This window comes from Triturus cristatus, chromosome 9 (assembly GCF_964204655.1).
Source record: "Triturus cristatus chromosome 9, aTriCri1.1, whole genome shotgun sequence".
NCBI lineage: Eukaryota > Metazoa > Chordata > Amphibia > Caudata > Salamandridae > Triturus > Triturus cristatus.
Genome location: NC_140592.1, coordinates 1211558812 through 1211574251, shown reverse-complemented (window position 1 = coordinate 1211574251; position 15440 = coordinate 1211558812). Strand labels below are relative to the sequence as shown.

The 15440-nt window shown below is 47.4% G+C and overlaps 1 protein-coding gene across 2 annotated transcripts in view; it reads left to right on the top strand.

The window, feature by feature from the left end:
* Positions 1–15440, top strand: part of STARD9 (StAR related lipid transfer domain containing 9) — a 460180-nt gene that overhangs the window by 387484 nt on the left and 57256 nt on the right. For both annotated transcript variants that reach the window (XM_085627236.1, XM_085627235.1), the window contains 2 exons: positions 6651–6838; positions 9100–9595. In XM_085627236.1, the coding sequence (XP_085483362.1) occupies positions 6651–6838; positions 9100–9595 (684 nt within the window). The remainder of the gene's footprint in view (positions 1–6650; positions 6839–9099; positions 9596–15440) is intronic.

Sequence of the window (15440 nt, the reverse complement as noted above, 5' to 3'; positions counted from 1 at the left end):
GGTCTCACGGAATGCACAGTTCCACTTTACAAAGTTTAATTACGTACACCAGATCTATCTGATCCAGAAGAGAATAGTGAAAATGTATGCCGGAGCACAAACTGCATGCTCCAGATGCTCAGAGGATGCTGCAGACTTCTTGCATATGGTGTAGTCTTGTCCTGTGGTGCATCAACTTTGGGCACTGGTGGTCCAACATATAACAGAAGTGACTGCTTGTATGCTGCCTATGGACCCACTGAAAAACCTGCTAAATGCACAGCCGGTTACTAGAAAGATGAAGCAATGCTCCCATTTTCATAGTTTGGCTTTAGTACTGGCAAAGCATTGATTACCATCCTCCTCCTTCTTCCTCGTCACAGTCACTAAGGAGCACCCCGTGTTCCAGGCACAGCATTCACACATAAACAAAAAGGTCCTCACCCAATATGGTGGCCTGGCAGGAAGTACCTGCCACCTGACCTATAAGGGTGGGACCAACACAGGAAACATCCTGTTTTTTTCTCTGTGTTCTGGCTGGAAGACCCATCTACAGGACGAGGCGGTTCGTTTCCGGCCTGGTCTTGGTATGTATATTTGTTTTTTTTATGTACCGGGGTCTGCTCTAGCGTCCATGTTTGTATGTGCAGCCGCTGCTCCCCTGGGGCGGCAGTTTTGCTTTGCGCCGCTCCCGCGCTGAGCGATGGGGGCGGCTGCCTATCCACTTTGTGCCCTGCAATGTTTTAATTGTATGCTTGCACCACCGCTCCCACGCTGAGCATCTGGAGTGCGGCGGTGCTGGGTGGTGGTGTTTTCCAACTCCTGCGCTTGAGCGTTCGGGAGTGGTTGTATTTCATGTCTCTAAGGGGGCTTGCTTCATTCTGGTGTCCCGGGAGTGCCCAGTACTGTCGGAAGGCTTACCTAATCATTCTGCCTCTGTCTGGCTCATGCTTCGGTTCGAGTCCCCGTTGGCCTGACCTCCTCTTGGGCTCCTGTCTTGCTTCCCTCTGCACCACGTGGGGCGGTGCCTGGGGAATTTTCAAGGCCCTTCAATTACCGTCTTCGTCGTGCCCCGCCTGAAGGGGCGGGGCCGGTTGCTTGGCTACGGAGTTCTCACCCCTTTTTAAGGCTTCCCCCTCCTTCTCTCTGTTGTGTTTCTCAGTATGGAGGGTAAACGCTCGGAGAAACGTCCACGCCGGTCTTCTGGGTCAGATTCAGATCCTGCGTCCCAGCGACCTATGGACATGGATATTGATGTTCTGCAGTCCATGATAAATAGGGCTGTGGATTCTTCCTCTGTGGCTAGAGATGGCTCGGTGCCTCTGGTTCCTAGGGGTTCTTCTCCGCCTGACCCTGACTCATGAGGAGCAGCGTGGGCGCTTTTTTAAAGGTGCCAAATTGAGGGAGGTCCTCACGCACTTAAAGGACAATTTGGCCTTTCCGGCTGTTGTTCCACTGGCAGAGGAGGAGGATTATTTCTCCCAGTACCGTTGGAGGGTGCCTGATGCCCTTCCTGTTCACAAGGCCATCAGGGCTCTACCGCCTCTTGAGTGGGCTGATGTTGAGAAGACTGGGTTCCCACGGTTCCTTGCCAAGATGTATCCTCTTCAGTAGTTTCTGACTGAGTTTCCTCCTAACGTTAAAGTGGACTCTCTCATGGTGGGTCTGGCATCCAGTGATTCGATTATCTCTGAGGACGCCTCTCCTAGTGATCCGGTGGATAAAAGAGTGGACAAAGCTGCTAAAAGGGCTTACTCCGCTGCTAACTTTTCAATCAGGGCGGGGGCTTATGCCTCGTATGTGGTCCAGTCTCTTCTTCATGATTTTCAGGTCTTGTCTGAAGCCCTCCAGGAGGGGGAAGACGTTAATTCTCGTCTGTCCCTTATGGAGCTACGGGTTCGCTTTTTGTCGGACATTACATTTGACTCTCTGTCTGCTGCTGCAATTTCTGGCTCCATTGTTTCAGCTCGCCATAACATCTGGATGAGATCTTGGAAGGTGGAGGCCTCTCAAAAGTCCCTTCTTTCCCGCTTGCCCTTTGATGATGCTAAGTTGTTTGGGTCTCTGCTTGAGGATCTCCTGAAGAAGTCTGTGGAAGATCGTAAGCTTCTGATGCTTCTGCGGGGTCAGGGCTTTCTTTGGGAATCCCCGTCGACTGTGCAGTGTTCCTCCCAGCCCTTTCTCAGGAGGGGTCATGGCCGTGGCACCCCCTTCTCTGCCAAGTCCTGACAAAAAGCCTGCTGGTGCTGCACTTCCCGATGCCTCTGCCAAGTCCTGGCTATCTCAAGGTGGGCGGCCGGATTGGGCTGTTTTCTTCCGCTTGGGCTCTCGACGTCACCGAGTCTTGGGTGCTTCGCCTGGTGGTAGAAGGCTATTCTATCGTCTTCTCTTCTCCTTCACCAAATTTATTTGTTCCCACTCCCACTCCTCGGAATCCTCTGAAGCTGCTGGGGTTGCAGCGAGGGATCCAGGATCTTCTCCAGAAGGGTGCCATCGTTCCTGTTCCAGGTCCGGAGTTGGGTCAGGGTTCCTACTCTCTGATGTTTCTGGTGCCGAAGCCGTCAAGGGACTTCTGCCCTATCTTGGACCTCAAGGCCGTGAACTTCTATGTGCCTTACCAGAGGTTCAAAATTGTGAGTTTGCCGCGGATTCTGCCCCTTGTTGCCTCGGGGGCCTTTCTGTCATCCTTCCACCTTTTGTTCTTATTACCATTTTCCTGTGCATCCTCTCTCCCAGAGGTATTTGCGGTTCTTTGCCCTGGGTCAGCACTTCCCGTTTTGTGTCCTCCCCTTTGGGTTGGCCTCTGCCCCTCGGGTGTTTACTAAGGTCTTGGCTCCCCTGGTGGGTCTGTTGCATGCTCAGGGGGTACTTTTTTTTCCTTACCTTGACGACTGGTTAATTTCTTCCTCGTCTTTTCTTAAGGCCCTGGAGGATGTGGCGCTGGTGCGGCTTTGCCTGGAGTCTCATGGGTTCCTTGTGAATGTCAGCAAGTCCCACCTCATCCCTTCTCAGGAACTTCAGTTCATCGGAGCTCTCTTCAATACCAGGTTGGGGTTGGTGTTTCTGCCTCCGGATCGCCAACTCCATCTCTGGTCTCATCCGGAATCCCTCCTGTCAACCTCTTCAGCCTCTGCAAGGAAGTGGTTGCGGGTTCAAGCGGACATGTCTGCCTCTCTTTTTCTGGTTCCTTGGGCTCGCAGACACCTCTACCATCTGGTGTATTACCTTCTGTCTCACTGGGATCTGGGGTCCCAGGACTACGAAGCCTCTGTTCCTGTGTCTCCGACCATTTCTCTCCATCTGCAGTGGTGGTTGGTTCCGGACAACCTGGCGAAAGGGGTGCCCCTGGACCCTCTCCTTCCCTTTACCCTGACTACCGATGCCAGCCCTTGGGGTTGGGGGGCCATCGTTGGGATTCTTTCTGCTCAGGGTGCTTGGTCCCCCGCGGAGAGCTGGATGTCCTCGAATTGGAAGGAACTGGCCGCTGTGTTCAAGGCTCTCGTGCACTTTGCCCATCGCCTGAAGGACGTGTGGGTTCAGGTCCGGACAGACAATCAGGTGGCCCGTGCCTACTTGAACCATTTGGGGGCACTCACTCTTCTCTCTTGGCTCTCCTAGCGGATCAGATTGGGTCTTGGGCAGAGAACAATCTGCTGGGTCTGACGGCTATCTATCTGCCGGGGAGGGAGAATGCGGATCAGCTGAGTTGCCTTCTTCCTTCTTCGGTCTCTCTGTCCCTGTCTCCTCTGGTCTTTCGGGAACTGTCAGGGAGGTTCGGGAGGCCCTGGTTGGATCTCTTTGCGTCCCCTCAGGATGCTCTTCTGCCGAGATTCTGCGCCCTCCTGCCTTGCGTGGAGGCATGGGGGTGGATGCCCCGAGTTTCCCTTGGCCTCGGGGTCTTCTCTATGCCTTTCCTCCTTTTCCCCTTCTCAGGAGGGTTTTGGCAAAGATCAGGTCAGAGGGGGTGTTGGTGCTTTTGGTGGCCCCCGTTTGTCCTCGCCAGGCTTGGTATCCCCTTCTTCTTCGTCTGGCGGTTGCTCACCCTTGGAGGTTCCGCTGTCCCCTTCTCCACTCCGCTTTCCTCACCTGTCTCGTCAGGCTCTCAGCCAGTTGGCATTGGGGGTTTGGAAGTTGAAAGGCGTAGGCTAGATTCGTTGGGTTGTTCCTCTGCTGTGGCCCTGTCTTTCCAGAATTCTCGAAAGGGCAGCACCCTAAAGGTCTACGACCGTCACTGGCGGAATTTCTCTGCCTGGTGTTCTTCGCGGGGGTTTCTCCCCGTTACCTGTGAGGGGGGTTCTGTGCTTGAGTTCCTTCAGTATGGGTTTTTGCTTGGGCTGTTGGTCTCTACTCTCCGCAGCCAGTGGTCCTCCATTAAGGCTATCCGGGGGTCCTCTCTCGTCCTCTTTGAGTCCTTGGCTTCTCGCCTTCTGTGCAGTTTTTTTCTTTGACGGCCTGTCGTTGCTTCTCCTGTTTCCCCCTGGGATCTTCCCTTGGTCCTTCATGCCTTGCAGCTTTCCCCATTTGAGCCTCTTCCTTCTGTCTCTCTGGAGTTTCTCACCTTGAAGGTTTGTTTTCTGGTGGCCATTACTTCTGGGCGATGTTTGGGGGAGCTGGCGCTTTACTTTACCATCCTCCTTTCTTGCGTTTCTTCCCTGACAAAGTGGTCCTTCATCCCGACCCGACTTTTCTTCCTAAGATTTCCTCGGCTTTTCATTTGTCCCAGGATATTGTCCTTCCTGCCTTTTTTCATGCCCCCTCTTCAGAGGAGGAGGTCCGCCTCCATTCCCTTGATTTGACCAGGGCTCTGGTGATCTACCTGAAGCGTACGGCCTCCATTTGCCAGGTGGATTTTTTGTTTGTCACTTTTGGGGTTGCCCAGCAGGGTCATCGCCCTACCATGGCCACTCTTTCCCTTTGGGTGCGGTCCGCTGTCTCCTTGGCCTACCGGCATTCGGGGTCTCTCTTCCCCCGGTCATTCAGGGTCATTCCACCCGGGGTATGTCTTCCTCCTGGGCTTCTTTTAAAGGGGCCTCCTTGAAAGATCTTTGTGGTGCGGCGACTTGGTCCTCCCCTCACACCTTCATCTCCCATTATATGTTGCGGATGGGGGAGTTTTTTGGGGGGATTTTGGTTCCGCTGTCCTTGCGGCTGTCCACTGATTGTGTGTACTTGTCTGCATGAAATATTTCTTTGGCATCCTTGGTGTCTGTTTCTTTGTTCATCTTGCGCTTGGGTATACGCTCCTTAGTGACTGTGACGAGGAAGATGGAGGAGGATGGTAATGACTCGGTTACTTACCGCTAATATTCATTACTCCGAGTTATAGTCTTCCTCGTCACAGTCATGTTCCCTCCCGCCTGCCCTTGGTGGTGGGGGGATGAACAAACTGCTTTTTTTCCTTTTGTTTTCTGCTTGTGTATTTCAGGATGTTTCCTGTGTTGGTCCCACCCTTATAGGTCAGGTGGCAGGTACTTCCTGCCAGGCCACCATATTGGGTGAGGACATTTTTGTTTATGGGTGCATGCTGTGCCTGGAACACGGGGTGCTCCTTAGTGACTGTGACGAGGAAGACTATGACTAGGAGTAATGAAGATTACCGGTAAGTAATCGAGTCCATAATCATGTTTTGGAAATGTAATGTGGCACTGGCGTTGGAGCAATGGGACACAGACGTGGTCAAATGGGCCAGAGCTGAGATAGCGGTCCATGCGAATATATGAGCAAAGGATCCGAGATGCCACTCTCTTAATTACCGAGACACATATCTAGAGGAATTGACACCAAAATCGGATACACGTCCTTCATGAAGGGATCAGGATTCAATAGTATAGTGAAGGTGAAAGCAGACACCATACATGTATGTTAAACAGAACCAGAGGGTGACATGCAAGGGGGTTACAGGGGAACAGGGGAAGGTGACATATTTCTGCATATTCTGGAGTGGGTGCACCGGGGTGTCGGTTAAGGACGCCGTTGGGACAGAGGAGGAGGGCTAACCCCAGGAAGGGAGTGGCAGACCGTTATGGGGGAGGGGGATTGTTGCATGCACTGTTGATTCTACTGTTGCTAATTCCGTTGATACGTTACAATGTTGACCAGGCGCTGTAAAGGGGCACATATCAGGAGTGTATTTTTTCTCTTGTACTCCATTGCACTGAACTGTTTTGCATTTCATGCACATTTGCTCTGCAACTTTGCTTATATTTTCTGTGCTATGCCACAAGGAAAAACAAATAAAAATACTTTAAAAAAAATTAGAGTGGAATCGCAAACATCTATTTCACACCATGCCGGATGCTTCCTAGTAGCATTTTCTGACTGTTATTGCTGCACCTTTTTTGGGGCGGCCTGTATGAACTTTTGAAATGCTTCACAAATAGTTATGAGGAGGCTAGCATACTTTGGTGATCGTGCTAGTAAAAGAAAATGGCAGCATTCATCTACTCAAGACCAATTCTATGTTAAAACCGCACTAGAGGGCCACTTAGGCACTAGCAAAAGGGGGTGTCATATTGACTGTGTAAAAATCTGTCTGTTGATGGTGTACTGCAATGGCATTGTATCTCAGGCAACAAGGGGTTCTTGTACCACTTATGCATCCATCCATGCGCAGTCGTTTTGGTGTGTTTTTTTACACGTTCGCTTAAACATGTGAAAATTTGCCTCTGCAGAAGCCCAGATGAAGTGCATGTAGCATACCAGCAGAAGCTGAGGAACCTAGATGCATTCTACCGTGAACAGGTGCGCCAGCAGCAGATCTACATTGATGAGCTAAAACAGCAGATCTTGGCTGTGCAGATCAGAGGAGAACGGGAGCTGGAGCAAGACCAAGCACTCATCAACCAGCAGATCAAAGAAAGTGAGTTCTCTAGGCCCACATATGTATATTTTGTAGCTTGTTTATGTCATTATATGTCCTCCATTTTTGTTGGGCCTAAGTAATACCTGCAGGCTCTGAAGTCCCCCTCCTGGCAGCCTTTTCCCAGTTACTTTTTTCCTTACAGAGAAGATTTCCTTTTTATGCATATTTCACTATGTTAACATTTATTTCAAGTGGCCCTGGTTCTTCTCACATCATGCTGTCTTTTCCTCATAGACCTCCTGTAATTTGTTGCTATGTTCTGAAGTTGTTTATTTTATTTTATTTTTTCATGTCCTGACTTTCTGGGCGTTATTAAGGGTCTTTTGTTTGGTGGCACATTTTCTACTAGACAGTACACTTGGTGCCTTTGGAATTCCACTAGTGATCTCGGAGCTGGTACTTTGCTCTTTATCATTGGAGCACATCTTTGTAGGTAGTGCTGGTTCTTTTGTAGAGCTTGAACTTTTCACAGCAATTTATTTCTGGAGAAAACTCCCTTTCCTTGTATGAGGACAAGGTTACATTTGATAGGAGGGGTTGCTTTGCCACAGTATTTACTTTGCTATTTCCCATGTTTATTTCTTGGCTGGACCACTCTTTCAGCTTGGTGGTGTAAACAACTGTTATGGGGTTTTAGCAGATGCTTGTTTGTGGCACTGTACGCCCTGTTCTTTTTTTTTTTAGGTTTGTACATTTTGCCTATAGTTTTTATGAGCTATCACTTTAAGTTTAAAGTTTTTGTGCAGCCACAGTGCAATCAAAAGCTTATTTGCATCTCTGAAAAGGGTAAAAAATCCCATTAAAGAATATCGCTGTGCCTACCCGTGACCCTTTGCCTTCACAAATTCAGATGAGTCCCGCATAATAGAGGCATTTGTGAGAAGAACTTTCCTGGGCCTGGCCTGCATTCAACATGTGGAGCAGGGTTGAACAGAAACACCCCCTTCTGCCTTTTGTCTTCTGTGGACTCTCCGGTTACTTTGGCTCTATAAACCAACAGAGACATCCTATTTGTTGTTCACAGAGGTGTAGAATTGTTGTGCAGTGCCATGGTGTGAGACATCTGTTTAGAGAGAGAGTTTGTCCTGGGAGAAAAATCTCTGCCATCTCCTTTCAAAAGATATGATCTGTGAGAATTCCTTGACATGTGTCATCAAATCTAGGCTTGGGCGTGAATTACCGTTCCGCTCGCTGAGTTTGAAGAGTTTTTCCCGCTCTGCGTAGCGCATGGACGCGGAGCCGAGTTTGTTCCTCTCTCGTGGTCACCAATGTTAAGTTGGCAAGCATGAGCTAGGAAAATCTTACTCCAGGCCACCTCCTGGCGAGATTTGTCAACACGGGCGGTTGCGGATGGCTGCTACAATAAAGCGCTGAGAAACCTTCCGTTTGTGTTGAGGAAACTGCCGATCAAATAGAACATCTACTCAAGCGGCCTGTTGTGCTGTGCATGGTGCCGTTCATGCTGATTTTCTGGTGTGGGACAAACACCCGGTGCTAAAAATTAGCATGAACGGCGCAACCAAACTCACTCCGCCGCTTGCGGAACTCCACGTGGCGTGCCAGAGTTTTTTGGTCGCGGAACTCAACGAAGTCCACCAAGGCCTAGTCAAATCTCGCTGAATTTGACTTACATCATTCTGTTGTAAAAGATGAGTCAGATTCACAAGGGACAGTTAGCAATTGGTTTAGGATGCCTGCCAGCTCCATCCTCCCAATGCTGTCTCTAAAAACCTATGTGATACCGTCTCACCCTCAATTCAAGTTTGTAAGAAGAATGCCTGCCTCATCTGTGAGAGGAAATACAGGTAAAGATGTCCTGATGCCCACTTGAATTTATAGAATGATTTTTACTAGTACAGACTGCTCAAGTAAATCTGACATTTTTAAATTTGAAAGTTGTTTATTTTTATTCACAATAATCGACATGCTTTTTCAAATTAATTCCTTCAAATATATTGGTTTTGTTACTTTTGAATCACTTTTTTTTCACCAATACCAGGTCACATTCCAGTTTGCGTCACATGGTGCCAATGTGACACCTGTGCATACGTGGTGCAACCTGGTGCAGTGACAGCTCGTATAAAGTTTAGTGCTCAGTCACAGCCAGTGGGTACGATTTTACAAAGATAAAGAATCTTGCTGTTCAGGAAAGAATCATGGAGGAGTCTGTGTAGTGTCTGGTATGAAATATTTAGTTATAGAAATAGGCTATTGATAAGAAGCAGTGTACAACTTTGTTTTTTGCTATCAATTTTCAGATCACCAGTCTCTTATCCAAGAAGAGGAACGACTGCTCTCCCTCCAGCAGACACGCGAATCGGCTGCTCAGACTGATTCCAAGACGTTTGCGGAAGTCCAAGTTCAGAACACGGTGGACACAGACACCGGCCCATCTGTGGAAGAGCACGGCAGAAAGAGACTGGTCCAGTTAGAGCTGCTCCATCGATACCACATTAGGAAAGCAGAGCGAATCATAAGCCGCAAACGGGTGAAGTTTCACCTGGAGAAGATCGTCAAAAAGCAGAAACTCCTTCAGGCTAAGAAGAACCTTCAGCAGTTGGAAGCAGCATGTTGGTTGAGTGAAGAAAGGCTCAAGAAGAACTCTGCTCAAAGCCAAAACAGTGCGTCGACCTCCTGGAACTCAACACTGCTCAACAGAAGCACTTCGTCAGACTCCGTGGTTCCACAGCACAGGAGTCTTTCGCCCAACAATCTCTTGTCAAGTCCACATTCACCGCCTTTTCACACTTACAAGTATGTATACATTTTCTTCTTTTAAATTTCTATTTTTTAATGTAATATTTATAGTTGGCTGACTTGTCCATGAATGATGGTCAAGCCCTTTGTTAGTATGTTTGTAAGAATATATCGATACCAAAAAATCGACATGCAAAAATATTGTGGCCAAAGTATCAACAACCAGAATATTGTGAAGAAAGGTATATACTGGTAATTATAGATATGTTACTCTCAACTCCTCATCTACGTATCTTGCTGAAATCTATACAGTATCAAGGTACATATATGTGGAATTACATATAGTAAACTGATACATATATTTACCTTCACGATATTCAGGTTTCCAAATATTCTGTTCACAACATTTGTGCATGTTGATATTTAAAACTCAATGTTCCAGTAGTAAACCCTTTATTGTACGGTCACACTGAAGAAACTAACACCTTGAAGGTAATCTGATGCTGCAGCAACCTACGTGTATTATAGAATTTCAGGTAGCGCTTCTGCTGTTCGTAAGCGGAGTCAAAGGCAGGCGTTGATGTCCCCCACTATATTGGAACTCAGTTTAGTAACATCAGAAGGGTGGAATCCTGAGTTGGTTATGCTGGGATTCCAACACGTGAACGGCACATCACGGTAGATGCTAACTGTGGGTTTAATTCACAGAACCATCTTGCTGGCTGTAACTAAGGGTGCTATTTTCTAAGGTGGTTCACAAACGCTCTCATGGTGCAAAGTGATGCAAAGCATTGCTTTGATTTGCTTGCCCCTTAGTAATTAAACCCCTGCGTGAATGATCAATACGAATCTTTCCAATATAGTAGTATCTTTTTTACTCAATAAAATAATTATGTGGTTCGAAGCAAAAAGCACAATTACCCAACTCAGTGGTGCTCAGTTTGCGCACCGCAGACAACGAGCTGGCTCACTTAACACTGGCCTTGTCACCTATATTGTGGTCGCAGATTTGTTTAGCGGCACAGCAGCGCACTCAGCCAATTTACCAGTTATAATGGTGTAAGAATTCCATGGCTGTAATTAGCAGCCACAACTTGTCTGAAGTCCTCAGAGCTCCTCTTTACTCCTCCGGTGAAGCTGTAAATGCTCAGTGGCCTAGTCGAACGTCGGGATTCAATAAAGTAATTCATGAATTCAGTCCATGTCAAATAGTTAATTAAACATTTTTGCCCACAGTTCATCTGAGGCATTTGACAGTTGCCTAGAATGAGTGATCAAGGCACAAAACCATTAAGCGCACAGTAATCTGACATTTACTTCAAATTTTGTTTGTCGTGATGCGCTATTTATATTTTTAAATTTCTTCAAGACTGACTCAGAGATGTATGGAGAGCTCCTATAAACTGTTAAGTACAAACACGCTCAAGACAAATGCGCTGTGATTGAAGGAGACAATAGATTTGATGTCCTAACTTAACTCCTAAAAATCTATTATACTTAAGTTCAGTGTAAGTGTTCCAGACCTTTAAGAGTAAGATCACATTTGGGATTCACAAAACGTCAATTAACGCTTGTAAATTGGTTCACTTGTATGTAATTTTATGTGGGAGTTAATTCTGCTCTCATGGGTAGGGAGCAACAATGCTGTGTGGTCATGATCAACAGCCACTAGCTTATGAGTCTGAAGTTATCCAAAAACCTTTTCACTGCACATTCCTTCTTGTCAAGAATGGGAGTAAATACATATCCAGTAGAGGAAGTCTTTTTTCAGTAATCCAAGCAAGTTTTGTAAATGAAAAAGAACAAATATATATGATATCTCTATAGGCATGCGACACAACCTATTCATACATGGTCAAAACAGCAATCAGGGACCAGCTGAATGTATTTGTCAGGCCTCTATTACCTCTTTCAGGCATGTTTTTGGCCCTTGAAATGTTAGTTTCATCAAACTGCATATTGTATTAGCAACTCTGAAAAGGTCACTCTTGCCATGCACATCAACTCGTCTGGGGCAAGAAGTTCATTTTGACATTTGTATCTCCTATTTTGAATTTCAAGCCTTCAAATGGTTTTTGCCGACAGTCGGAGCCAGCCCAGTATTTGTGATGAAATTGTTACTTACAAGATCTCCCCTCATTCCTGGATTCCGTCAAAATGTGAACCTTGTCTCTGTCTTTTGAGGCCAATAATAATCCTATGTGAAGGTGATTTAGAGATTGAGGTGGTAGTCTATAAGTGTTATGAACATCCTGCAGTGCCTCTTTTTTTATTGACTAATGTTTTAGGAGGCCCACCAAACTGTTTCCATTGAGCCATTTCTGCCCTTCAGGGGTTGTATGTCACAGCATCAGCCTATATGTATATAGACTTCTGCTGTGTAGTCAAGATAGGTACTTTTACTGTTCTATCTCCACATCTTCTTACCTTGACGATATAGTCAGGGGCGAAGCTAGAGTCCGTGGCGCCCGGGGCCATCCCACAGACTGCCGCCCATGGCATCCGCAGCCCCGTGATCGTGCGAGGCGAAGTCTCGACTCGAATTTCGAATCTCACCCCACTGTCAAACCTCGGGCACAAATATTACTCACATGTATCACTGGAATGCCAGCTCCACACCGGTCCACCAACCAGTGCAAGCAAATGCCAACCATCTAAACTCGCAGCCGCAGAGGGCCACGCGCAGCACCCTGGGGCCACTCGCCCAACCATACCGGTGTGATTCTTCCAAATACCTCCAAACATATCCGTCAGTCTGCCTGACAGTGATCTGCACGAGCGTCCCACTGGCTCTCCCAAGGTCCGCCCATCCACCATGCCATCACCCACATGCTCACCGCGGCGGCCGGAGTCCGCCAGTCAGCTCACTCCAATGAATCCACGTTATAGGCCCAAGGCAATCGAGATCCGTGCCAGGGACTCCCACACCCCGCCACAGTCTGCGCCCATCTCTCACCGCCCGACCCATGTGCCGAACGGCCTGTGTCCCACTCCACCACCAGCACAGAACAATTCCACAGGTGGGCACAGCCACCCTCAAATACTGCTCACCACAGCATTCAACACACCCAATGCAATGTGTCCCCTTCCCACACATCGGTCCGAGTCTCAACTGCTCCCCTATCCCAGCAAGTGTGCCACTGCGTGGCAGCCACATCCGTCCACTGGCTCCAATTCACCCAGTCACACAAATCCAAAAATGTACATCATGGAACTGTTGTGAAGCATGGGCTATTATGCAGCTGTGACATAGGGTTGTTTCTGAAAGGTGTTTAGCAGGAGGTACAATCCTCTCAAATGTTTCTTGGCCTTGAAGGTCAGTAATACATGTTATATAGGGCATAGCTGCCAAGGTTTGAGATTGCGTATGTGTGGCGTTTTCATAGTTTCAGTGTGACTATGAGTGACATTCAATGGCCAAATGTGTGACACTTAGGAGTGGAACTGTCTTGCGAGTAAAATAAAGTAATGCAGTCCACAGAGAAAGATAAATATCAGAAGTTACACCCATATGAGCAACGAGAAACTAAGGTCTTGAAACTACTGCAAAGCATCTGAAATAGAAGGGTACTAACCTCTCTCTTTCATATGTTCCATTGGTTTTAATGAGCTCCTCATACCAGTGTAGGGTGTCAGAGCACTATACATCATACATACATTATGCAGAGACAACTAATTGTATGTGTGTAAATCAGTCTACGGAAAATGATCCATATGACAGTGAGGATTACAAGTTGTAGGAATCTCATGCCATCCACACAAGTAGGCAGTATATTTTTAAAGTGTTTGATCCGGGGAAGTACAGGCTCAGGATTTAAAACATACCTTAGTGGTTGGCTGTACTATAAAAAGAATGTATTTCCACCCCAAAAAAAACCTTTAACAACATTAGGATAATTAAAGACTGGAGGTAAAAATAACGTTTTAACATACTATGCAGTTTGAATGCAGCTCCTTGATGGGAGTTCATATGTAATTGTGCTATTGGGATTGTAACTTATGAACTGCAAGTAACCCAAGGAGCTCTGTGACTAAATGCAGGAACTCACTCAGATAGACACATAAATGCAGTTTAGTGAACTGCATGGTACACGTTCTTTGCAGCAGGCACATTAACCCTATGCGCTACTTCATGATCAGTGAGATTCATGAACAGTGATATCTGCAAGTAGACAATATTCTGATCTTCCTTCAGCAGGAACAATTTTTACTTGTGTTCTCATGACATTTTTACCATTTCCTGAAAACATCTGGACACACAAGGAAACTTAACTTCAGTGTGGCTGGTGAATCAAAACTGCCAGTAGATAAAACTCGGCCCTGTCAGCAGGAGCATCAACAGCAGCAAGTTATTTGGCTTACCTGCGCACCTCAGAATCTTACAGCTCTGTGCTGCAGCAGCCTGCTGCCTCAAGTACCCATGAGCCACACTGACTGCAGACAGTTGCTGTGGTCCTGGACATCACGATTAAGTCTATGGCGAGATGCTCTGAGTGGTGGCACCACTGTCTTAATTTTAGAGATCTGCAGTGTATGCACCTTTTAAAGACACTCAGCAGCTCTGCTCTCAGCATCACCAGACACCTCCATTCAAACGGTAGGGCAGCAGGAAGCAGCATGTATGTTGAGGTCACGGAGAACAGCCAAACTACGGTGGGCGGCAGCAATTCCAGGGGGCCCACAGATCCACTATAGCATTCGCTTAATTTCCACTTCCAGTCTTCCACAGTTGAATCGATCCTCCCGCGCGTGGCAAGAAGTGAAAGTCCCTCGAGGCCCTGCCCAGACCACAGCCGGGCTAATCAAAAAAGCAAAAATTTACTACCGAGCCTGCCCCTTGTGACCACATTGGACCAGTAGTCACTCCGGGGGCGGGACAGCAGGATGAAGCAGGGCCGTCACACTACCAATGATTGACGGCCCTGTCAAACTTACTGCATAAGCTATGCAGCGTGCTTTCACCTCATTCAGCCAGCCAATGCCCGCTGCCTGTGTGCCACTTAGTAATGATTGTCTGCGCCGGCCCAGCCTTAAATTTGCACACAATGGAACAAATATCTGCCCAAAATAAAGCCACCCGCCAGGTTTTTCCGCACAAATGGGAAAAATGTCACTCATTTGTGCAGGAAATAGCCCAAACTGGGAACACTGGCTGCCGCCCCCAAAATAGAGCTGCCAGGGACGGACTGCCCCCACTGCCCCCCCTAGCTACGCCACTGGAACAGGATAAGCAACGTATACCCCGCTTTTGGTGTTCTGCTAATTTCTACAAGTTTGGTCTGAAATCGTGGAGTCATGTGTGACACAGATTTCTCCTTCACCACACAGGTCAACAATATGACCTAGAGTGGGTTGTTTCACCTCTCTTGCCTGCATGGAAACTGTTCAGTCATCAGTATTGTCCTCATGATGGCCTTTTAAAGCATTCATTAAATTAATGATTTATGAATGAACGGGCATTTTTAAAGCGCACTGTTACTTCATGAGTGTCCTGGAGCTCTGCACCATTAGGTGGTCTGTCTTGACATACGGCAAGAAAATCTCAAAGACCTGAAATCTTTGCTGTCTGGCTGCTTTTGGAAGCATGTCTCGCTTGTAGGATCAAAGTGTTGCCTGCATTGATACCACTTCACTGGTTGCCAGTCGAATGAAGGACTGGATTAAAAACTCTCTGTCTGGTTCATAGGAAATAAGATAAGAATTAGCCTGACAACCTTTCTACACTATGCCTCCCTTACAATCCAACCAGAGGCCTAACATTGTCTTGCCAACGACCTTTGTCACTGATGCAAACAGCTGTTAGAAAGTCCCCCATTTTGTATAACCACCTTGAGAACCTATTGTCCAAGTTCCTACGTGTGGGGTTAGCTTCAGGATATTGTGCAAACATCGGACAACCCAC